General features: G+C 38.4%; 1 protein-coding gene across 4 annotated transcripts in view; it reads left to right on the forward strand.

The window, feature by feature from the left end:
• The window catches only part of AK8 (adenylate kinase 8), a 75,354-nt gene that overhangs the window by 10,051 nt on the left and 40,891 nt on the right, over positions 1-24,412 (forward strand). For 2 of the 4 annotated variants that reach the window (XM_030506793.1, XM_030506792.1), the window contains 8 exons: positions 1,063-1,147; positions 5,140-5,189; positions 5,905-6,018; positions 11,216-11,284; positions 18,528-18,609; positions 20,228-20,299; positions 21,094-21,294; positions 24,050-24,181. In XM_030506793.1, coding sequence (XP_030362653.1) covers positions 1,066-1,147; positions 5,140-5,189; positions 5,905-6,018; positions 11,216-11,284; positions 18,528-18,609; positions 20,228-20,299; positions 21,094-21,294; positions 24,050-24,181 — 802 coding nt within the window. In that variant the 5' untranslated portion in view covers positions 1,063-1,065. Of the gene's footprint in view, positions 1-1,062; positions 1,148-2,829; positions 2,983-5,139; positions 5,190-5,904; positions 6,019-11,215; positions 11,285-18,527; positions 18,610-20,227; positions 20,300-21,093; positions 21,295-24,049; positions 24,182-24,412 lie in introns of those variants that run through there. The other 2 variants (XM_030506795.1, XM_030506794.1) reach the window with 2 other exon arrangements.

Here is a 24,412-nt window from a genome sequence, read left to right on the forward strand (position 1 = left end):
GCATGTGAAACAGTTTATAAATGAAATTGAGTGTTTTAATTATTCTAATGAAGTGGATGAAGTCAAAAAGGAAAATGGGCCACTCCAATAAAAGACAATTATTTCATTAACATATAAAATTTTTATGGAATATACAGACTTTACGGTATTTACTTGCGAATATTAAAATGTTATGACTGATTTTTAGCAAAAGATGTTCTATTCCAGCGTGAGCATTCCTGTAGGTCATGTAAGTTAGAACATTAGCTGCTGTTTGATGTTTAGTGTTAATTACAGAATTCTTGGCTGTGCCGAAATGTCTCATAAGGAGATCTACAGAGTTTGCGTTTCTCAGTGTTACGTTTTCTCTGCCTGTAAAGCTACAATCTGCACTGAAATCAGCAGAACACCCCCACTGCTGTCAGTGGGAGCTGAAGCAAGGCCCAGTGTGACCTTAAACATTTAGTATGAAAATGGGCTTCAAATTAGACATTCAAGGAAATGTTTTAAGACTCCCTCCCCCCCTAACCCTAAACCGCCCCCCCCCCTTTCATGTAGGAGGAAGACTAGTATGATTACAAAAAAGAGATGTGCTGCTTTTGAGGCTTTGGTTGTTGGTTTTGGGTTTTCTTCAGGTCATATCTTTTCCACAGTCCTCTAGGCTATTGAGAAGCTTGTGGGAACGTGCTTGAGAAGGAGGTTTAAGTTGCCCTGCAGAGATACTGATTTAAGTTGACTCTGGTTTTGAAACTCCTTGTATGGTTTTTATGTCAGTGCTAATTCAACTGTTATCAACACCAGGCTCACGCCAAACCCTTCTGGTGCCCGTATGTATCATAAATAAGCCAAAGCAACGGGGTTACTTTTGTTTCAATTGGCAATTATCTCGCCATGCTTCAGTTTTTCAGCATCTAAAATAGGTTTCTTAGTTTCAATTTTGTCTGTGAAAGAGGCCTTAAGAAAAGAAAGAAACATTTATAAACACTTTAAGATCCCTATTGTAACATTGCTGTAAAAATGCAATACATTATGACTGCCCAGATAAGGTAGATTTTCCTCTGACTTTGCCCTATTTATTTGCAGAACATGCTTGAAGAACTAATAATTCATCAGCCAGATGATCCCATTCAGTTTATGATAAACCATTTAAAGCAAAACAACGATGATGGTAAGTGAAAATTGAGACACCATAAATAGTTCAGCTCCTTTTTTGTAAACAGCTGTGTTTCAGTTGGCAGATGATGGATAAAACTTTTCAGACTGTGTCTGGGGGGGGAGGTGAGTGTTTTGGAATAGTTATAGGTAAGATGCTTTTAATTTCTTTTTTTAGTGGGTAATCTAATAAAAAATGCACTTTAACAGTTATAACAATGAAACCCTCTAAGGGAATAACAAAGAGTTCTAGTGTATCAATTATTAATGCATTCTGTGCCCCATCTGATATTTCCTGTTGTCTTTAAGCTCACTAATTACTCCTTTTGTCAGGTGTAAATTTGGGTTCCTATTCTACCTGGGCTGGCAGATTCTTTGTGGTTTTGATTAGTTAGTTACTAGCTGCTGTTAATGAGTTCCACTGCTCAGTGGCATCTCAGCTGAAGGAACAGTGAGCGTGCCTACTTCGATGTATAACAAAACCTGGTAAATTGAATAGGAAGTCTGTATGCTGCACAATAAAAGCATGTTCTCTCAATCAAATTATTTGATTTACAAACTGTTCACCCTTAGGCAGATTATATTTGGATATGCACAACTGAACTATAATTTTTGTTCTGCATGAGCTGTCAGGGGTAGCTGGTGTCATGTTGCTTTGATGTTTCTTTAAAACCATAGTAAACCATTATGAAAGTTCTGCTGCAGCATCAATGAAATCGTTCTCACTAGAGGTGCTGGGAGCTCTTAGTGGTGGGGATCAGATGGATGCTGATTGAAATGCTGCTAAATATATACTAAAAAAATAAAAATCAAACCCTGCAAATTGTGTCCAGCCTTTTCTGATGCAGGCAGCATGAGTAATCAATCTGCTTTATAGACCCATGGAAAATATGTGGAAGAATTTTATGTGGTTTGATAGAATGCTGGTAAAATTTCTGCACATCATTGAGCTAACGTTTGTCCTCAAGCCCCACAGTATTATTTGAACAGAATTAGGCAGGTTTCCATTTCATGACTTCAGTACTTGGAGGCTAAAGATAGAACTACAGCAGTTGTTTGTCAAAGGGAAAATGCTGTCTGCTTTTGGTCTGGGAAAAAAAAAATGAGCTATTAAGGAAGGAAAGGAACTCCAATTAAAATTAAAGCCTAAATGTTGTTCTAAGAATAAATTATATGGAAAATAATGTAACAGGAATCTGTAGCAGAGTTGCTTTTACTTTTTGATCATGGCGGAAGGTGCTGACTATTTAGAAGAAAAAAACCTTATTAGAGCCATCAGGAAAGTGATGAATTTTCATGATCTTGCCTTGCTAGACAGTTTTAGCCCTAGAGAAAATTTCAAACAGAGATGTGTGGAAAAGCAGCATTGCATCTATCCCAGGTGTGAAGTTAGAAAACCTTTTTAATTAATAATAGCATCTAAAGTACTCTTAAAAATATAAACAAGTCTAATGATGATTATAGCTTGCAACTGTCTTCTTGTAATCTCCTAGGTCAAATGTGTGGCTAAGTGTTTGTGCTTGAGGCTCTGTACTATTGTTCTTTCATGTGTTCCTTCTAAAAACCTTAAAGAACCAGATAGAGCCTGAGAATTCTTTCATATACAAGATGCTCATTTTCTACGCTGTGTCTTGGTTTGTACTCATGAAAAAAGCTTTTGGGATCCAAGTGGCATTTCTGCGAGTTCTTCCTTTACAGTCAAACCTCTGAATAGATGTAAGAAAGTTCTGCACGAATGTTCATCATGTACTATGTGCTTTTCCTGTTTGACAAAGGATTTCTCTTACAAGTTAAGCAAATTTTGCCACGTTAATATTAATCATGGAATCTCTCAGACTTAAATGGAACTGAGTGAGTCCAGCTGGTTTTTTGCATTATTCCAGGATTAATTTTGTTATTACTAAAATAATTGTTGAATGTTACAACTTTTTTTACTTGGAAGAGTAAATCCTGTAACATCTCATCAACACTAACCATGGAATGAACTATGATTTTTTACTGAAGCAAAAGGCATTTTCTAGATTTCCCTGTCTTCACTTAGCTGCTGCTTCCAACCTCCAGTATTAAATACTGACTATTTGCTGATGGGAGGGGATTAAACATTACATCCAGCAGTGTCCTGGTTGTGCCCTTGTGTCATATGTTTAGGGAGAATGCTTTAGAGGAGTCTTACAAGTGTGCAAATGAGTAAATCAGTGAATTACACTGCCCCATCTGCTGCCAGCCACTAAGCAGAGAGAAAAGCAGATTTAGTACAAAGTGAGCATTTACAGTAGCCCTGGGCAATATTAAAGCATGATGTGGTGTATATAATGGTATGTTTCGTTTTTTATCAAACGTTTGTCCAAGAAAGCTGTGTATTAAAGCTTCAATACCTGAGGGCTTTCTTGTGAATTTTAAATCATGCTCCTAGTTAAACCTCAAAAGGATCTGGGGATGGAAAGGTTTTTTGATTTTCTTTGAAGTGGTTTGAAGAAGTTGATTAGTGTTGGCACCCGAGCACTCTTTTATGACGCTGTTTATAAATAATTCCTAAGTATCAGGCTGGAGTTTCAAGGTGCTAGATTTAAAAAAAAAAAACCAAAAAACCCTAGGATTTAATCACATTACATTTGAAAGAAATTAGGTGATAAAAACAGCTGATGTATCCTTTTAAAGTATTTTTCTACATTGTGTACGAGTTCTGTTGCATTTGCAAGAACCAAAAAGGGGGGAGTTTTTCTTAAACCGTCCAAGTCAGATAACTTTGTAAAGATGAATCTGTAATTTGGGTTTCATGTATGTTTAAAAATTGCACCTGCCCAGTAACTGTTAAGTGCATGGAAGGCCTCATAAAAATACATTTCACATCCTTCCCTGTCTGCTGCCATCACACACTGTGCCCTCCTTTGGTTCCCAAGAGCTAAAAAGGGTTTTGGTTGAGTAGATCCCTCCCCTGTTTTGACCTACGTTACTCCCAGAAATACTCATCAGTCCCTTCTGTGTAGTCTGGTTTGGTTTGGTTTTTATTCCTCCCAAGGTATAGGGGAAAGAACATCGAAGATATTAATATAAAATGACATCTCAAGGGATTGCAGCTTAAGGTGTGTTCGTGGAAAAAGTCCCAAATACTTTCCTAAGGGTTGCTCCATTTGCCCATGTTTGTCTCACCTCTGCTTCATTCCCAATGAAGCTTGCAATGGCAATGCCTATTGTACTGTCTGTAAGTATTAGATTAAGAATTCCTCAGCACTGGGATGCATTTTTGCCCACCTTGCCCCCCACAGGGGGAGGACAGGGACATGCAGTAAAGAAACACAAGATATGGAAATGAAGAAAATTACTTATACTGATGACTAGAAAAAGTGAAGGAACTGTCAAAAAGGGTAGAGAGAACATGCTTAATTTTGCAATATCTAAATCTTCTCTGAATCCTGACACAACCTATTCAGATGAAACTAAAAAGTGAAATTGCATTTTTTGGGATGCGAGCCAAAAGCTCTGCTGAAATAAAAAGTATTTTTACCACCATACTGTGTAAGAGAAATAAGAAGCAACCTCAAGAAGTCCTCTTCAATCTCCACCATTCTATGATTATGATAACAGCCACTTTGAGATAGTCCTGTTCTGCATGTACAAGTTAAAATACTTTTGCATCACAAAATGCATTAGGTCTAAATCAATGTTTTCAGAATAAACATCAAACTTGGATAAGGAAATGTTTGTATCGTGCTCTGGTTCACTCGCTAAGCTATCCATGCGTTTATATATATATCTCACAAAGCGGCATGTTTAATCAGAGTATTAATTTCATTGACCATGGAGATTAAAGGAAGGCCCGGCAGACACTGACTTTTTGACTTTCTCCCCTCAAGTGGATCCCAATCCTGAAGTCTCTGTTCAGGCAGATTTCCAACTGAAATAATTGTTTTGTCGTGATTACATTTCTATTCTGCAATGCAATAGTGGGAAATTGGGTGGTATTTTTGGTGTTCTGCATCTTCACATTCATCTATTCTTGTTTCATAGCTCCAAGAATTTGTGTACTTGGTCCACCTGCTTCTGGGAAAACGACAGTTGTAAGTGTCCTACCTTCAGGCAGATGATCCTGTCCACTTCTCACTTTCTCCTGAGCTCAGCACGTGTGAAAATTTTAATCTGATAAAATAATTTTCAGAATTATGTAAGTGATGGAGAGCACAAGGCAAATTGGAGGGTGGAATTCTTAAGGGATACACCTGTATATTACACTACAGGTTAAATGGAAATACTCAAGTGAGCTCTGCGAGAACTTGCTATCACTAGTGGTAGTGATACTGCTGCAACGCAACAGAACTTTGCCTGCCTTGTTTTCCCAGCTTTTTAGCAGGACTGCCTAACCTGGGAGAGTACCACAGTTACACGTTTGTGGTATTCCCATATTGTGGATTGCTCCCTTTGCATAGCTCATTGCCATGCCCACCGGTACCACTTAATTGAAAACGTCAATGTTGTGTTTCAACCACAGAGAAAGCTGACCACAGAAACTGCAGATGATGGCAGGCTGTGCATGCCAGGAAGAATGCTTTCTTCTTTAAAATCTCTGCTATAGCACAGTAGATGAAAAAGACTTTATTCAAATCTGTACAGTCTTAAACAACTTTATAAGAAACTGCTAAAGTTACACATATAGTCTGTGTACTTAAATGGAAGGCTGGAAAACACACTCTGTCTTTCTGTAGCCTTCTGCAAAAATGCTTCATTTTCTTTCCAAGTATTTCAAGCTGTATTTTTTTTTGTTTCTTCTTCCCTCAGGCACTGTGGCTTTGTAAACGTTTGCATGCCATACGTATCTCTCAGGAGACTTTGTTATTCAAAGAAGCATTAGCGCTGACAGAGGAAGCAAAGGCATATAAAGAAAGAAAAGAGGTGTGTAAGAGGATATAACAATGGTAGTCCTCACTTCACGGAAGAATTATATGGCATTCCCATGATTTCAACTGCTATGAGTTGAGCACATCAGAGTAAATGTTCTTATATCTATGGTGGTTTGTACATTGGTTTGTGTATATGTGGGTAAAGGGCCTTTCGGAGAAGGATTACCTCTGCTAGATAAGAAGGTATGAACAAAGATAAAAGGTGTCAAGGTATAAAACGGGCAGGAGAGGAAGTGTAAAGTCATGGAGTTCTTAAAAACATTAACCTTAAATTCAGAAGATAGTTCAGTTCTAGGGGTGATGCACTCTACCCAACTCCGAGTATCTGCTTCGCTCCAGACAGGTTTTCCAATCTATGCCTGCTTCATTTTGAGCCTCTTCACAAATGTTCAAAAGAGCTTTTCCAGATGTCATGACTCTCAGGATTATTTGGTCAGCAATGTAACTGTCTTGTTATTAAGGGATACTGACAAGTAGATCAGAAAAATATGTTGAAAGAATATCCTGAATCCAGAGAAGCATCTCTGCTTCTGATTCCTGCTCTTTTTAGCTGATTCCTTTCTCCATATGTCAAGGTATTCCATGAGTAATAGAATGGAAGAAGTCCAGTTTTCTGTGACTCTCTAGCAAGGCCACTGGTTGGAGTTTATCTTTTTCCCCCTTATCACTTATTTTCATAAAAACTGAAGTAATTTCATATCCATGAGAATTCTACACGCCTGCTAAATTGGATTGGAATTGGCCAACAGATTCATAATTTGCTGAGATGGTGTGATACACAGATTAATTTTTTCCTTAGAAAATTAGGCTGAAAATAGGGTAGAGTTTATTATAGTGAATTAGTGAATGAAGTTTGGAGATACCTTGAGTAATAAAGATCTGAGAGGAAAGAGTACATTAAACTCCCTGAACTTACTGGCAAAAAGGTTTGCTTTTGGCGGGGATGATATAAAATTATTCGTATCAAGAATCTGTACTTTGAAATCTTCCTTCTAATTATTAAAGATTGTTTTGCTGGGTTCATAAATTTCAACTTGGAGGGGGAGAATTTAAAACAAAAATTCCCTTTGGTTTAATTACTGTAATTATTAACATATTTCAGACTATACAGATGCACTTTCAAGGGTGTCCTTTTGGGCTTATTTGATTCAAAAAGAGGGATAGTGTGGAAGATGAAAGTCAAAAATGTCAAGGCTAATCAGGTAGTAAGGAGTGCCCAAAGAGCAGAATCTAGTGGTGGTTTAGTAGTGTGCAGTTTGCCTTTGAGTTTGATATGTTAGAGCCTAGAAGAACATTTCTGCTTAATCATTTCTTTTGTTCTGAGTTTATTCTTTGAATGTAACTCCTAAAACTAGAAGGGAACTTCTCGCTTCCTCTAAATCAATGCAAGCTTTACAATGACTTTAAATGTAGCTACATCATCTCTATGAGATGACAGTATAGCTCTAAAAAAATATAGCTATAAAAATATAGCTCCAAGAGCTGTATTTTCCCTTACCTATTCCTGTCTGCTGGCTAAATCTGCTGTTGCTGTAACTGACCCCTGGTTCTGCTGAAGCGAGTGGTAAACTTGATTCCTGTAGCACACACAACATCCATTAGCACTAATAGGGTTTGAATGTCTGTTCAGGAACAGAACAATAGCTGTTTATACTATCTTTGATACAACCAGGGCATTAAAAAGGTGTAGTTGTGGCCAAAGCAATTTAATAAATGGAAAGAGGCAAAGCAGGAATTGATTGTTGTTTTGAAAGTCTGGTGTGAAGATCATATAACACAAATTAATGTTGTTAGAGGAACGTTTCATGCAGCTAAAGTTACTGTGGCTAAATTAACCCCAGTGCCAAAGGTCATTCATTTTTAGGTCACTAGGCCAATGTTACTAGATCTGAGCAAATGCTGCAAAAAGGTCCACAAATGTTCCTTCACATATTTTACTTACCTTTAGCCAAGCTTTCATCTCTTTTGTGTTTGCTCCCAGGGAGCATTAAAGCATTTGAGTTTTCCTGGCACAAGAATTCATGGAATTCAAGGCGTATTTAAAATATGTGATGATTCTTTGAAGCTCCATTTTTCAAGTTGGACATGCAATCATTCACTGACACACACCTGGCCACTCACTAATGAGCACAGCTCAGGTACTTTACTTTAAATAGTGACTGTTCAAAGCAAAATGATCATTCTGCATGTAAAAATAAAGTCAAATATTTTTGAATATTCAATAAATTTGCAGAACCACAAGCTAGTAATAAATATTCCATGAACAGAAAAAGAGGCTACAGTTTTGGATAAATCATTGCAAATTATTCCCTCATCTCTAGTTTTATAATGTTAATAGGAAGCATCTTCAGGTTTTTCCTATAGTGAAGTCTAATGATGAGCTATTGCATATTTCACTTTTCCTGTTAACTGGATGAAATAAGAAGTTGAAGCAACTGTGGTAATTGTGGGCTGGTGGGATGGGTGTACTCTTAACACTGTACTAAATTGCAGTTAAGGTGTTTGCATACGACTTCATGGCTCAAATGATGCTCCAGAGTTGCATCATATCCCTGTGCTTTTGAAGAAGAAATATAGTAGAAGAGAGAAAAACCTGAGGCGTCCTTGTCATGGTCATCATCCTAATCTATTCCAGGCCACTATGAAAGAACAAGTAGGAATGGTTCCACTCTTGTGTGTACATAAAAAGGACTGGTCTTTCGTGTGTATTATCTGAAGAAGCTCGATCTAACCAAACTAAACCAAATTTCTTTAAACTTGACTGCTTCTTATCTCCAAGCTGCAAACCTGGAGAAGCCAGAACTTCTTATCTGTTGCTGTTTTCAGAACAAATTTATCCCAAACTTCCAATAAAAATGTCTAGAGAAAGTGCTCCCTGCAAAAAAAACGTGTAGCAGTTTTATGAAAAAATCATTAAAATATAGCTCTGCATAGATCAGGCATGTGAATTGAAGGATGATGTCCCTGAAATAACATGGAATATTTAAAATGAATCATGAATGAGTACAGCTTTACAGCAGTATGGAAATAGTGATTAAACCAGTGTATATAGAAAAGTGGCCTGAACATAAAGAAAATACTGTAGCAGCAGGTCTTATTGAGTAGCTAAACTGAACGTTGGATGGGCTCAGAGTGCCTTAGGTAGGTTATGGTTCTGCAGTAACCAAACATATGTGTGTCCTTGTCCATTATTGCAGATTTCTAGGAGGTGCAGCCCCATCTACCAGGCTCATGAGATATTTATATGAGTGTTTATGAGAGAGAAACTGTAAATACGTTCTCTGCTATGTATCAGATTTAATGATTTCTAGTTGAATAATTAGGCATTCTGCAAGCAACCTATTGAAAATGATTTCATAGGCCACTGCTCAGTAGGAGGAAAACTGACCAGGAAATGAGACTGGAATTGAGCCACAGAGAGCAGAAGGAACTAAACCAGTGAAATACAGCATGCGTGTCCTTGATCGTTTTTGTGCAATAAACCCTGCTCAAAGGAGAGGACTGAGAATACCACTGCACTGAAAGAAGTTAGTGTAATTTTGGTTTAAAGGGGTTTGGCAAGGCTTAGCAGAGTGGACCCCCAGCAGTCACTAGCCTGTCTTGACATGACACATCAAAGAAGTAAGCAAGACACTAGCTGTTTCTGATAGCAGCGTGATGCACCTTTGGAAGGTGACAGACTCAAAGCCTCAGACCCAGGCTCCAGCAGCACGAGGCTGCAGGAGGCTTTGACGCACCACCCTGTGGGACCTGCTGACTTTCAAGAGACATGGCAATTTCTTTCCTTTTTTCTCTTTTACCAGCTTGAATGTTGCCTTATGAATGGCTGATATTAGGAAAGGCACTGAGAACTGGGGACAGCAGAGAAACAGAACAAAACCCGCTGCCTGACTGGGCCGCCTTGTTCCACAGCCAGATGAGGGCTGGTTGCTTTTGTGTACCCTGGAGTGCTTGGTCCATTCTGCTATAAAAGTGACTTGTGTGGAAGCATTTCCTCTGCTCCTGGTGAAGTTATTTCATGAAGAAGATTGTTATAAAATCTTTACATAGTCACATTTTCATTTTATCTATCTACATCCTTTAGTATAACATAAGCCTGCAGAAATAGTCTTTTTTTAGTCTTTTAGCTTGCATAGTTTGGTGAAAGATAATTTTTTTGAGTTGGGAAGTAGAGACTTTGCAGAATTTTCTCTGAGTCTTCATTTTACCAGTAATGACAAAATGAATGAGACTGAGACAAGGCATTTAGTCACATGATTAATGGATGCTGTGACTGGCATGGCCAAAAGTTTAGACTTTATCAAATTAAACTGGCTAATGTAGAATTTGTTTAACCATGTTCAGCATAGAATGAAGGCCTAAATTAACAAGATAGTCCAGAAAATTCTTACCAAAAGGAAAGAAGGGATTGTTAATTTCTTTTTAGGAAATCTAATATAATAACAAGGAATATTGGGGGAATGCTAAACCTGTAGAAGAACTTTGTTCTTCTGCCAGATAGCAAATATTGTCTTACAAACCATCGCTAGGTGTGGACAAAGTAATAGTCATGGAAAGAAACAGTGCTTCTGAAAATATTGGCACATGCAGTTTCCATCCTGTTTGACAGTGCTGAGTTCAAAAATAAGCTAACTTTAACATTAAAATTAACTTGAACCATAAAATGTATTTAAAATAAACTTTCTGGATGATGCAAGAGACACGGTTGCCTGAAACAATGAAACAAAGCTCCTGAAAATCAGACTCTGTTCTTTGCTCCATGTTTGAGTTGCTGCTTGTCTCGTGTGATAGCTGTTACAGTCACTAACGCTGAGTCCACTGGCACATGGAGCAGCAGTGGGTCAGATACTTGTGGTAGAAAAGACTGCTTGTGGCTGTGGTGATCTTCTGGATCCCTTTGCAGGTTTGATGTCCAGTGTGTATGTTAGTGTGCAGAACTCAGCACTGCTTCCATGTTAGTGTGCAAAAAGCACGGATGGAGGCTTTGTGTTCAGCTTACCTTTAACACTGATTTTTGTGCCCTTATTAGCTCTCTGATATATTATGTTAATGGCTTGGGACTTGCACAGATTTATTTATTTATTTTTAAGAAGACATCTCACTTCACCTTTAACCGGGCTATGCCTGCATGGTAAAATTCCTTTTGAACTCAATTGTGAATATTCAGCCTTTTTTTGTTCTTTCTTTAGAAAATTCCCAACGCGCTTTGGGCCAATCTGATCCAGGAACGTCTGTCAAACGTGGACTGCATCAAACAAGTAAGAATTGCTCCTCAGAGGGCTGGTGGATAAGCACTTACACAACTCGTGCATAGTAGTTAGCATTCCGAGTCCTGAGCAGAGGAGGGAATGGGGGCAAATCATTGGGGGCTCTGGAGCCGATTGCTTTCTTGAACATCAGCAGAGGGAGTTTGGAGCTTTATTAACAGGATAAAGGGGAGGATGAGAGTATGCATATGCTAATCTTCTAGCACAGAGATGATCAAAGGCTGAACAAGCATAGCTTTGTTGATTGCCTGGGGCAACTGGCAGAGATATAGTGGACAAAACAGATAAACATGAAATATATAAAAATCAATATGTTAAGATTTTTAACTCTTATTTAGGAAGGGGGGGGAGGAAGAATCTAATATTACTAATTTCAATTTTCTTTATTTCTCAATGTCTTTTTTTTTTATTTTTTTAGTTCCTGTGTTAGGAAAAACTGCATTTGAATATATTCCTGGTAATAATAATTATGTTCACTGTTAGTTTATACAAATATACAAGTGAATAGGTTTAGCTGTATTCACAGATGTGTGGCTTTTCTTTTTTTCTCTGTGTACTTAGCCTTAATATAAGTAGAGACTTTTCACATAACACCAAAAGAGAACTTAAGTAGATTATATACTGGTCTGGACTCAATGAAAGCAAAATCTCTTTTATGTATTTCCTTTAAAATCTCAGATATTGTAATGGTTTATTGAGTCCATAATCAGCCCATTATAAGGGATTGTTTGTAAGAGACATAATAATGGATAATAATCCAATGGATAAAACCCTGTTTCTAAACAGTGCCACAATCCGAACTGACTGTTATTTGATGCATATCTTGAGAGGAAAAAGTCTGGTCCAAAGTAGGTGTTACGTTCATGAGGGGCTAAGCAGCTTTTTTCAGATAAATAGTATGTGTTTTCAGAACAGTCACTCTGTTGCACTCACACTTTGGGTCAGGGGATAACTAGTACTTCCTGGCCTCACAGAGATATTGCAAGGCTCATAGCTTTATTCAAATCTGTGCTTCTCAACATCATCATCATCCACCTTATTGGTTGAATTACCAAGGCTGGTAATCCACATTTCATTGAGGTGTGAAAATTGCTTCCTAAAGCTTCTTGGCATTAGGCACTGAAAACCTTATGTCTTGTGCTTCTTCCTCTGTCTCTGTGGCTTTTGGTGTAGTCTGCAGACCAGATCCTTCCATCCGTATAAAACAAAATCATCCGGGGGGCTGCACTATTGCCTTGTAGTTTTTGAGATGGTAATTCTCTAATGCAGAGGTGTCTATTGGTGCAGAGAAACATCAACAAAACTAGCAAGAACTGAAAAGAATATTCTGCCCCTGATTGAAGGTTTCAGCTTTTAGAACTCGGATAATGTGAGTGATTGCCAAAGAAGTGGCTTTCAATGGACCTGCCTTGTGTAAGCTAGATCAGATCATCAATTACGTGGATGAGCTGTGGAAAGGATAACTTGATCAGGATAGTAATGAATAGCTGCAGACACAATCTCTTAAAATGTTCCTGCCTGAGGGGTTTGCTAGAGGACATCTGTCTGTGTCATGTTTCTGTTGTGAGCACATAGTTGTACCAAAAGAGGCAGTAAGCTGGTCTCGAAGCACTAGCTTGGAACTAGCAATAGCTAAACTTCAACCTATCCTGTTATCATAATTTTTATGTAGGTGATTTTTGAACATTTCATTGCATTTGTAGCTAAATCCAGCTTTAACAAGAGACTTGCTGTAGCAGAACATTGGGATGCATTGTTGGCTCCCACACCTATTTACAAATGACACTATAGGACTTTTAAACTGCACCAGTATTTCCTTACATGGGGAATTGCCAAGATGTTAGGATTTTAAAATGTACTGGCAGCTCTAAAGTGCAAAGTGTGGATTTTTCTGATCCCCCCCTCCTGCCTTCTTTCCCCTTTCTGTCAATTAATAAAATCTACTTTGCCATGCAGGTAATACATGTTTTTAGGAAAAATGCACACTACTGTTAGTTCAAGCCCTTACTTTCTTCCTAAACCTAGCTGTTGTTTCTCTCTGCATTCCCTTTGTACACTGGTGTGATCAAGGCCTGGGAAGACTGTGGAAGAATTTTCTAGTTCATTATGTGTAAGCACATGACACACACCCTGCCCTTTCTTTTCCAAATGGACTTCTTGGGCCTTTCAGTTGACAGGAGAACCTGTTTAAAAACACGCATGTGGGGTATCATCTTGTTCATTTTTGAGGCATTTTGAATTTAAGAGTGTAGCTGAGGAGCACTTGAGAAACCAAAATTGTCAGTTCTGGATATATGAGCAAATGAGCAGCAAAAAAAGGCTCTGAATGTCAACATTTTTTATGTAAGCAGTGCAAGGATATATCATGGATATACAGCAAGTCAGGTGACTGTATGATTTACTACCTTGTCTTTGCAGCAAGATGTGGAACATCTGTCTCAAGTGAAATTTCTCTAGTGAGTATGTTTAAAATATCTTTAAACCTGTAGAAGTGGAAGTGAATTAGAAGGATGATAAACCCAAGAGAGAAGCTGCTCTTCTGCCTGCTAACTACTGGGCTTTAGGCTGGTTTCAGACCCCAAACACAGTTCCCTTCAGCTTAACACTAACAGCTTCTCTGATTGAGCTACTAGTATTTGCCTGATGAAAAGAAGGTATGTTTTCAACAGCTAATTTTTCCAGGGTTTGTTGTGGTAAGGTGAGTTTCATTAACCATCACTGTATAAGGAAAATCCCTTGCTCTCCAAAGGCTGCATCCACCTTATGCTATTTTTGCCCCATGCTTTCTATAATTGTTGCCATGGTTCTAGTTCTCCTTTTAATAGCGAGGGAAGGATCTCTCAGTGACTGTTATTTTAAGTATTAAGTCATGTAAACTCTGAGTAAGGTGCCAAGATGGTTAAAATGCCAACAACTGCATAGTGTCCTGCCTGCGTTTTATGTTCCTGTTGTTAGCACCTGCAACGCTGGACCAGTGCTGGATGTCTTGCAGAACTAGGGGGGAAAAACCACCTTTATAAAGCTTTCCTGCCCTTCAGCAAGAATGGTGTGGGAGTTAGTGACCTGGGTAAGGATTCAGCTGCTCTTAGGAAAAAACCACACAATTGAGTTTGCAAAGTTGTGATGGTTATTAAAAATCTTTGAATTACTGTATAGTCATTCATGATCACATTGTACACATCTTCCACTTGGAAGGGGATCTATGCAATTTAATTGCAGTATTTTCCTTGTGTGATTGGAAATAGAATTAATACTGTGGATTTTTTCACCTGGTTGAACAGATTTATGCTATTTCTTTCAAAACATGAGTCAGCATTTTATTAGTGAACGTGTTAATAGATGAGGAGCAGTGTGTTGGACCACAGTACCACAGCTCTTTGTTTTATTTCTCCTTGTGGTGTCATTGGCTTGGCATTAATTGTACAGCTTTCATCCCACCGACAGTAGGAACACAGGATTTTTGTGCCATTGTTTTGACACTCGCAGGTTTATAGATGTCACAGGCATTCTCTAAGGAGAACATTTTTATTGATCAACAGCTCTGCTGAGGCTCTGTGTTATGTGTTCTTCTAACACAAATGTAGTTAGGACTGCGAGGGATCAGATGGGTAGGTCTTCCAGCATAGGCAGAAAACTTATTGCAAGCATTATGTTAGAAACTGGGGCTTGTGCAGCTGATATGAAGACTTTTCATCTTGCAGGGTTAGCACATGTTGGCTGTGGCACCTCTGACTGCTGGTGCTGTAGAGGGAATTTATAGAACTGGAGAATGCTAGTGAAGAGACTGGTACGTGAGGAATTTGTGAGAGAGCCAGCTGAAAAACCTTACCGATGGCTTAGGACTGTTTAGAAACTAAGCTTAGGCCAGTGATTCATGAGTGGCAGAATTCCTTTTGCTGTGAAACAATTCCAAATGGTAGTGGCTATCCTTGAAAGGGAAGGCAAAGAAAGCAGTGGTTATAGGTTCTTTTTGGGTTTACCTTAGCAGATAAAGATCATCATGTTGTCTCTGTGAAAATCCATGTGAGGATAGTGATGCTATGTAGGTTTATCTGGGGAGAGAATGCTCCTATTCACCATATTTTTGTTTCCCCAAGAAGAATGTGGCTTTTTAAAAAAGCTTTGCAGCTTATTCAAGCTACAAAAATAATGTGGGGAATAAAAGGTTTCTTTCTAATGGCAAATCTGGAAAAGTTTTCCATATTACTCATGTTGATGGACTGCAGGGTTGACTATTCCTACTGCTCAGTCTGCTGTTTTCTGAAAATCTCAGGAATTTTAGATCCATACAGGCAAAGGTATTACTATTTTTTGGCATTATTGTCTGTCCCCTTTCACAGTTAGGACTGAAAGGCACATGATACATTCTCAAAAATACTGAATGATGATGTGGAGAAACTGCCTTGGTTTCCTAAAGGCAGCATGTTCATGACCTTTGATGTCTATGCTTGTGGCTGAGATTTCTTTCGGATGTGCCACGTAATTCAGCATTATTTCTCTGTGCTATTCATTTTCATTGTTCTAAAGCAGTGTCAATTCTGGATTTTGTAATTAAATAATAATAATTATTGAGGATGTACAGGTTAAATAACCAGAGAGACATCGAATACCCAAGTCATTGGGGTGGAAAGTGTGAAAGTGTGTAGGCTTGGCGTTATAGCTGAGAGTAATGCCAGCAAAGGAATGAGATTTACATTTGGGAATGACCTTGAACATTTCCAGGTTCCTTAAATCCAGAGAGGAAAGTGATGGCTTTGAAAGTACTTCCTTGTTGCTGATTTTCAGCATGGCATGGGTCTCCAAGGAGCACTTCACCTGGCATTAAAGCAACAGCAGAATGCTGTATTTACAGCAGTCTTCATCTGGGGAAGCATCGAGGTTTCCAGCTGAAATAGAGGTAACAGTGACCACAGAGTAAAGGCACCATGGAATTACTCACTTTTAGCCTTTGTTCCACCATTGATGTGATAAGGTGCGATCTATGCATGGATGTAAGGTTACTGCTATCAAGAACAAAAAATAGATGGCTTCTGAAAGAAACAAATTTACCATGTGAAGTTACTAATTACACTTTCATGATAGTCAGGAGGGCAAAAAAGACCAGTGTTTGCATAAAGCATGATAGGCATATTTTTAAGTCAGGTCTTGCTCTGCTGTGTCTTGCTTCCTCTCGCTTCGTTCCCAAGCCACAATCCCTTTTTACTCCTTCTTTTTTTTCCCCCTATTTTTTTTTATCTGTGACATCTGCTTGGAGCTTGTCCCTCCTGTGATCCCATACCACTTGCAGCTGTTCAGACCTCCAGCTCTGAGCTGTGCATGGGGTGCCCTGAGCATACGGCCTTTTTGATGTGTGATAAAACAGAACCAAGCCACTGGGGGTATGGAGAGGGAATGCAGCAGAATATCAATAAACCTGTTCTGAACAAAGCTGCAGCTCTGTGGTGGAATAGACGTTTCACTGAAGTGTCAAGTAGATGGATAATGTATTCTAATTAGGGACTGACTGATACCCAGCAACTTGGAGGCCTTTGGAAATCACATCCAAAATGTTAACTGTTTTTGTAGTGTGTGTTTATTCTGCGTTTGTTTAATGCCTTAAAACCTATTCGTTGCAAGAAGCTATTTATTGAGCTATGTTTTCTTACATTGCAAAAACTTCTAGCTATAAAATTGCTTAGTGCCTGTTTTAAGGACCTTTTGTAATTTGTATATAAACCTCTTGAAGTTTGTCAAAAATACAATATTGTGTTTTGCTGCCTGTTGCTCAGGGTGTGATTTTTGAGCAATAAGCTGTAGTGACACCAGAAGCCATGGTTTTGTGTTGGGGTTGTTTCCCATTTGTTTTGTTCTAGTTGCCACAAGTGGAGTGGAGCAAATGAACCAGATTTGTAGCCTGTGTAAATTGGCAGAGATTTATTGGCTTCAGACCTCCAATGCCATCTCTCCCTAGAAGAGGATCTGGGCCGCTCTGTGCATTGTAGAGGCCCAAACTTCAGAAGTTTGGGTGCTGATGTTCCTAGCATATCACTAAAAATATTGTGCAGCTTTACCTCCTGCAAGTCCCAAGGGATAAATTGATTTCTCAGCACCTGGGTGACCTTAGACAGCAGTTCATTCTAATTCGACAGAGCAAACACTGGGAGTGGCAAAAAAGGCTTGCAGTTCCTTGAGTCTCTTATTTCCTACAGCTATCAGCAGGATGACACGTTCCTGAAACCAGGCTAATTAAGGAATTTTAAATAGTCTACTCTATTTTCATGTATAATTGGAATGTCCCATTTCCTCCTACAGAAGTCATGGAGATATGTTTCCCTGAAATACTTCTAAAACCTTTGGACCCCAAACTGACAGAGCTTCAAATTTATATGGGTGATGAGAATGATTGCCAGCTAATGCAATATTAAAATATCTTCTTTATTTCAGTACAAAGATGGTTTCCAGATTTATGGTGGTATCACAAAGTTATTCTGAAGTATAGGAAATAGTGCTAAGGACACGTGTGGCTGAGCAACTAACGGATAAATCAGAGAAAGTTCAGGAGATTCAGACTTGAGACTGGGAAGTGGATTAGATTTCAGAAACTGCATCACATAAACCGAGGCTGCAGATCTCCTATGGTATTTCACAGATCTGTAAATGTTTTTTTAAAGATGCTCAATCCAACACTTAGCTGGCTATAACAAGGACTTAAGGGAGCAAAAGGCTCTTTTTTCTTTTCTCTTTCTTTTGCTCTGTTGCTTCATTAGCTTTGGGAACGCTGGTTCCATTACTGTGAGTTTTCCTGTATAATTTCAGAAAATAATAAAAGCATGCATATTTTCCTCAGTGTTCTTGGCATTAAATCTGTCTTTAGATTTGTTTAGCCTCTTTTTTTATACACAGTGTGGGCTGGTATACTTTTCAATATTTCAAAACTGTAGGAATTGTTTTGGGTTGTTTTTATTCAAGATAGAAATTTTGGATTTAAGATTGAAACATGAAAAAAAATAGTCATGACTACAATACATAAGTTCCCATTGCTCTGTGGCAATGTGTGTGTATTAGTGTGTGCCATTTCACAAAAATATCAGTGTTCCACATTTGGTTTCTTCTCTCACAAACATCCATAACAAACAGTGTACTGTCAGGGGATCAGAATGAGGTAATTTTTGTACAGACAGCACTGATATTTAGTGCTAATTTGGGGGTTTTTCTCTTCCAGGATCAATAACTGTTTCATGTTTTTGTTCAATAGGGATGGATTTTGGAAGGCTTCCCTGAAAATCAGGAACAGGCATGGATACTGCAGTCATCTGGCATCATTCCTAGGCATGTCGGTAAGCAGTGCAAGGTTTATGTGTGATTGCATCCGGTAGGAAAGACTAGAAGTGTTTCTCCCAAAAATCCTCAATAAATTCAATACTGGTACTGAAGACACCAGAGTCACCACACAGAAAAATGCTTCACTATGGCTTAGATTCATCCAAGAACTTGAGGTAACCTGTGAGACTTTACACCCTGTCCTTCATACATGAACCCTTTTCTTCTTGCACATTAGAGTTCTGTATATTCAAGACAATCCCGGCAAGTGTGTCTGAGCAGGTATATGCAGCTGTGCTTCTGTCCTAGGAGTGGGTCTCAGTTTTCTCTGCCTTCCATCTCTAGAAATCAACCTTTCTCCTCAGACCCAAACAATTCCTTTTGTCCTAAATACAAATTCGTCCTTCTGTTGAATTAAAGAATGCAAACTTTACTCCACCAAGTCAAATGGAAACATCACACTTTTAAGCTTGACCTTTCAGAGTGTGGGTGGATTCTTACTTCATTTGAGAGGAATCTGTTTACTGGCAAAGTGCTAATATCCAAGATCTTGACAGCTGCCCTTGCCATCTAGAAGAATCCAGCTGTCCCAAATTGTTATGGTTAGAGGACCTTCTTAGAATGTAAGGAATTATTATGATTGCGTGGAATACAGTTTAAATGCTAGATGTAGAGCTTGCCAGTGGATAGCGAAGAGAACGTTAGTGAACTTGATGAATTGTCACTTTGGATTTGATTTAGATGAGATTTGACTGTTAATGAAGAATTTGGAAATCACTGCAACAGAGTTAGGCAAAAATGTTTAATGTCTAGTACTTGCATGTATTTTTAATATACCTAATAACATTTGAAGTTGAGTTTTGCTCACAATTATATCTGTGCCACCAAGACCTGAAGGAGAATCTTAAAGCTCAGTCTGTCTAGCTAATCAAAAAGAAGGCTGAGAAGAGAGGAGATTTACAGTATGTGAGTACCTTAATAGGGAGAAAAAGTGTCTGGAAGAGCTATTTGATACAGAGAAGAAAGTAATAAGAAGAACTTGTTTGAAATCTGTAATCAAATGCACTGAAAATAGTAATTAAATTACAGTGTTTAACTGTGAGGATGATTAGCCAAAAGCAACCAGGGGACCTGACAGATTCTCCATCTTTTGATGCTTTCTAATCAAGTTTGAACACTTTTCTGGGAGGTTATCAGAAAATAAGTTTCACTGGTCTCACTGCCAAAGTACCTGGGTGAAAAGTAATTGTTTGTGGTATACAAGAGATTCAGTTGTGAGTAACCTGTGGGTACATCTATCCTGGGCTCCAGATACAACGTAAGTGAGGGAGAACCTTGTTAACTGGCGTGGATGATTGGGACAGCCTATGTACTTGTGGGTACCGGACTGGATACATACATTAATGTGTATTTTGTCCCACTATGCTGTTTAGGAGATGGAGCAAAATTCTGATTGAAAGTGAAGTATTTGCAGGTAGAACACTGGAAAAGGAGAGTAAGGCAAATGTGCTTGAAATGCAGTCATCCATTTTTAATACTAGGACTCATCTAAACAGTTACAGGAAATAAAGCAAGCAACTAACAAGAGCTACACTTTTTTCCCTCATTTTGTTTTGGGGTTTTTTTTGTGCCTAGTTGTGCTTTATGCTCCAGACACTGTGCTGATTGAGAGGAACAGTGGGAAAAGGATTGATCCCATCACAGAAGGTACAGTATGTGTTTGTTCTTGATCTCCCCTAGAAACTGGAGTGTTACTTGATCTCAGAACCATTCTAATACCAATAGGATTCAAATTTAAATGGTATCCCTTTAAGAACTAGTAGGAATTTATAATTATAAATTTATCTGTTTGGAAAAAGTATTTGTTGATGTTGCATTATTTTCTGTGCCAATAAAATATGGAAAATACAAAGCTCAGTATTGAGCCTGCAAACAGTAGACTGTGGCTACAGCAGAGAATATCTGAAGGTTGTACCTGCCCATATGAGCTTACATTTTGCTGTGCATCTTTGCTAGAGCCTGGGATTGCTTTTTCCTGAGGTACAGGTATGCCTTTAGGTATCTTCCATTAAATGACTGTCAAATAGACTTACCTCTGTATTGTTTGTTGTGTACCGATCATCCATCACATAAAATCCTGACAGTGATCAATAAAAAAATCATACTGGATGTTTTAAGAGTGGAATTAGGAGGGATGTTCTTATCTAAAGAAATGGCTTTTATTTGCTCTAAGGGAGATTTGCTGATCAAAGGTTGCTTAAGGTTAACTTGCTTAAGGTTCAGTCTAAGAATTTGGAGAGCTATCCCCAACCTGGCCACTTCCTATCCGTTCATGTGCAGAGTAATAGCTGTCAGTACAAGTAGGAAGGGAAGTGCATAGGTTATTTGCTTGCCACACAGTCTAAAGCTTAAAGACCTATGATTTTGTTAGGAAACCTTTTGGAGCTGAGCAAGACCTATTAAATAATCCTCTTAGTTCCTAATCACTGTCTAACTTGCAGAGGTGTACCATACAACCTTTGACTGGCCACGTGATCTGCTGATCCAGGAACGTTTGGTGAAACCAGAAGATCTATCTGAACAGGAGATATCAAAGAAACTGCTGGAATATCACAGAAACTTCCCTGGGATTTTCCAGATCTACCAAAAGATTCTGAAATCAATCAATGCAGACCAGCCTTCCATGGATGTCCTCTCACAGGGTGAATATGCACCTTTATGGCAAACCTGATAGTTGATAAACTCTTATTTGAAAGGTAGTTCCTTTATTAGAGACAGTTTGTAGGATTAGGATTAGTCAACACAGATGGCTCCCAGCTGAGTTATGTTCTTTCTAGTACAGCATTTGGGCTCTTCCTGGTGATTATTTTACAGGACTAGAGTAAGTGCAGGTGACTGGAAAGACAGTGCCACAGTCCTGCCACAGAGCAGCTGAGTCAGAGCAAATGTCGTGGTTGTTTCTGCAAGAGTCTCTTCTAAAAGGCTGCATTGTGCCTCAGTTGTTAATCTCCCAAAGGGCTGGTACCTTCCACAAGTCTGGTAACAAGAAGTAGGAGTAGTTCAAAGCCAGCAACATTTCATTATTTAAAAGCTGTTCTTGCTGGTAGCTTTTCTGTTCAACAGTTCTTGTTTGCCTTTGTTTGACTGTAATGCAATCGGACTTCTAATGTTGATTCTTCAAGAAGAGAATAAGGAAACTTGCCAGAAAAGACCAATTGATAATGTACTTTGTAGCTGTCAGTCTGTAGATGATCTGTTATATCCCAGTAATTTTGCATCTCAAAAAGGTCTTTTTTTAATAACAAGTGCTGCACTTTTAAGATAAACAAGGAGGAAGTTTATATTCTGAATTTACAGATTAATTACCTCTAAATTACTTAATTAAATTTAAAAGTTCATATCATCATTCATAAAGAATTCATGCCTTGAATTGTAAATAAAAATGTGAGTGTCTGAATATTAATTATTATTAATTAATAATGTAGTGAGATAAATTGAAAACTGGAATGAAAAAGTCCTCTCTAGATCTTTTTTTCTGCAGCGCCTCAAGCAGCCAGAGGCTTTTTTTAAAGAATAATTAGCTGTGGAGACTGTCTGGGGGATCATTACTCCTAATTAACTTGGTTATTTACTGCAAATTAAGCATCATTTGTAAGCAGGGTGCTTTGCCTGTAATGTTTGTGCTTTTCAATACACTGGGTTATGGCAAATGTTAAGAATAACTGGAGCACTCCTTGGGTAGCTGATACTCGGGGTTTAGGAAGTTCTGCAGCAAACACACCATTTGCTGTTAGGATTTTCCAGGGGTTTTGTTAAGATTTTATTGCTACAGGTAGAGTTTAAAAAAGAAAGAGGAGATCTCTCATCAGTATTAGTATTATTATGGATTGTTTCATACAATTATAAAATTGTGTAAATTTTTAAACTACAATGCAATTACTGCTCACGTATGCTGGGCTGTGTGACATCAAATTCAGTTGTGTGGGGTGGTGTCCCAGTACAGCTTGTGGCACTGGAGAGGAGATAGACACGATCCTGGGTGGTTGCAGTTTGAGTTAGTTTCGCAGTTCTGTAGGTTCACTGTCTAGAAATACCAGGGCTGGAGTTTGCTGGAGATGCTTCTGGGTTACAAATGGACTTTAGAATGATACCAAAGTGTCTAACAGAGGGTCCTCGGGAAATTTGTTTGTTAGTATTCAGCAATGTCATAACAATCATAGTTAAAATACTGATCCTCAGGGTGCTCTCCATCAATCCTTTTATCCTTTTGTGGTTTTGTTTGTTTGATTTTTTTAGTATGGGCTTATGATCCTTACAAACATTAATGTCTAAGCCTGTCCTATTTGTTAGACTAAAATACTATTTTCTTACAAAGACTCTTTTAGTCTAGAGAGTCTTTTATTTGAACTGGAGATTCTGGGCTAACATTTAACAGTATCCATTGCAATTACAGAGGAAATCAAAGCATAGGTGTGCCCATGCTGCTTTAATCGTGGGTAACCATGGCAGTCACAATACAGTGACATGAAGTTTAGCCTTGGCATTTGAATCTGTGATCCTTGGGAAGCTTGCATAGCTTGTGCTGAAGCTTGAGCTGCTCTCTTCGTTAGTATCTTTAGCCATAAAAGGGGCACAGGGAGTAAGAGTCTTTGGCTATGTCCAAATACGATCCTAATTTGTCTTCACTGCCAAGCCATGTCTTCTTGTAGCTTCTTGGTGATCTATCAGGTTCTCTTTTGAGATTGTAACAAAGTTCAGATCTCTATAATCAATCCCATGATGATGCTTCCTATGTCCTGTGATCTTTCCAAAGCTCTTATAATCTGTAGATTGACCTGAATGTAGTATTTCCTACACAATACAAAATGTGGAAGAATAATGTCCAGCAAACAGGTAGAATGGGACAGAGAAGCTCAAGGCAAAAATGATGGACACAAGAATAAAATCAGACTGGGTTGTGCATTGTCAATGCCGTGTTGTGTCGTGACATCCGATGCTACAAGTTTATAATACTATAATTAGGAGTCTGTTAACCACAGAGCTGGTTAAATGTCATATTAATTTAACATCCTGAGTTTTTACACTTAAATATTTGTTCAGAAACTGCAGAAAGTGTTAAATGTAATAATTATATCCCTCTATATTTTGCATAGTAAAATTGTACCTATCAAGCAAAAATTACTTCTGCTAAAAACAACATGGTAAAAGAGAAGTTATTAATTGAATCTACTCTTTAAAATGGTTTGACATTTACTGATGAAAGGAAGTATAGGGAATGTAATGATAGCAGAATTTCTCAAGTGCCCCTTGGTGTAAGTTGGTGACATGACAGATGTCAGCGGCCTGGCTTTGGTTGGAGTATCTGGAAGTTTCAGTGATAAAATAGAGCTAATGTTTGTATTACTTTTTTTAAAAAAGAAATAGGATGTCAACTCTATTTCTTGCCTCATGTTCTAGTTCTTACCTATGTCCAAACACGGCACCGATCAGCTGCCCCATTTACACCACGGATTGTCTTTTGTGGACCCCCAGGCAGTGGGAAGAGCCTTCAGGCAGCACTATTAGCTCAGAAATATGGTGTTGTCAACAGTAAGTTCTCAGTAAATATGTGCTTTGCTCAATTCCCCCTTTCTCTCTGATCATTTATCTTCTGCTGTCTTTCCTACTTGCTCATAAAATTTCTGTTTGTCCATTGCTACGGATGCCAAGTTTTTGAAGGAAGTGATGTAGTATAAACCAATAGAGCATATACCCTGTGCCAAACCAGCTCTAACATTTTTTAGATATAAGTTTTTATACCCTTTACATCAGTAGTTTTCC

The sequence above is a fragment of the Strigops habroptila genome, chromosome 15, assembly GCF_004027225.2.
Source record: "Strigops habroptila isolate Jane chromosome 15, bStrHab1.2.pri, whole genome shotgun sequence".
NCBI classification, from domain to species: Eukaryota; Metazoa; Chordata; class Aves; order Psittaciformes; family Psittacidae; genus Strigops; species Strigops habroptila.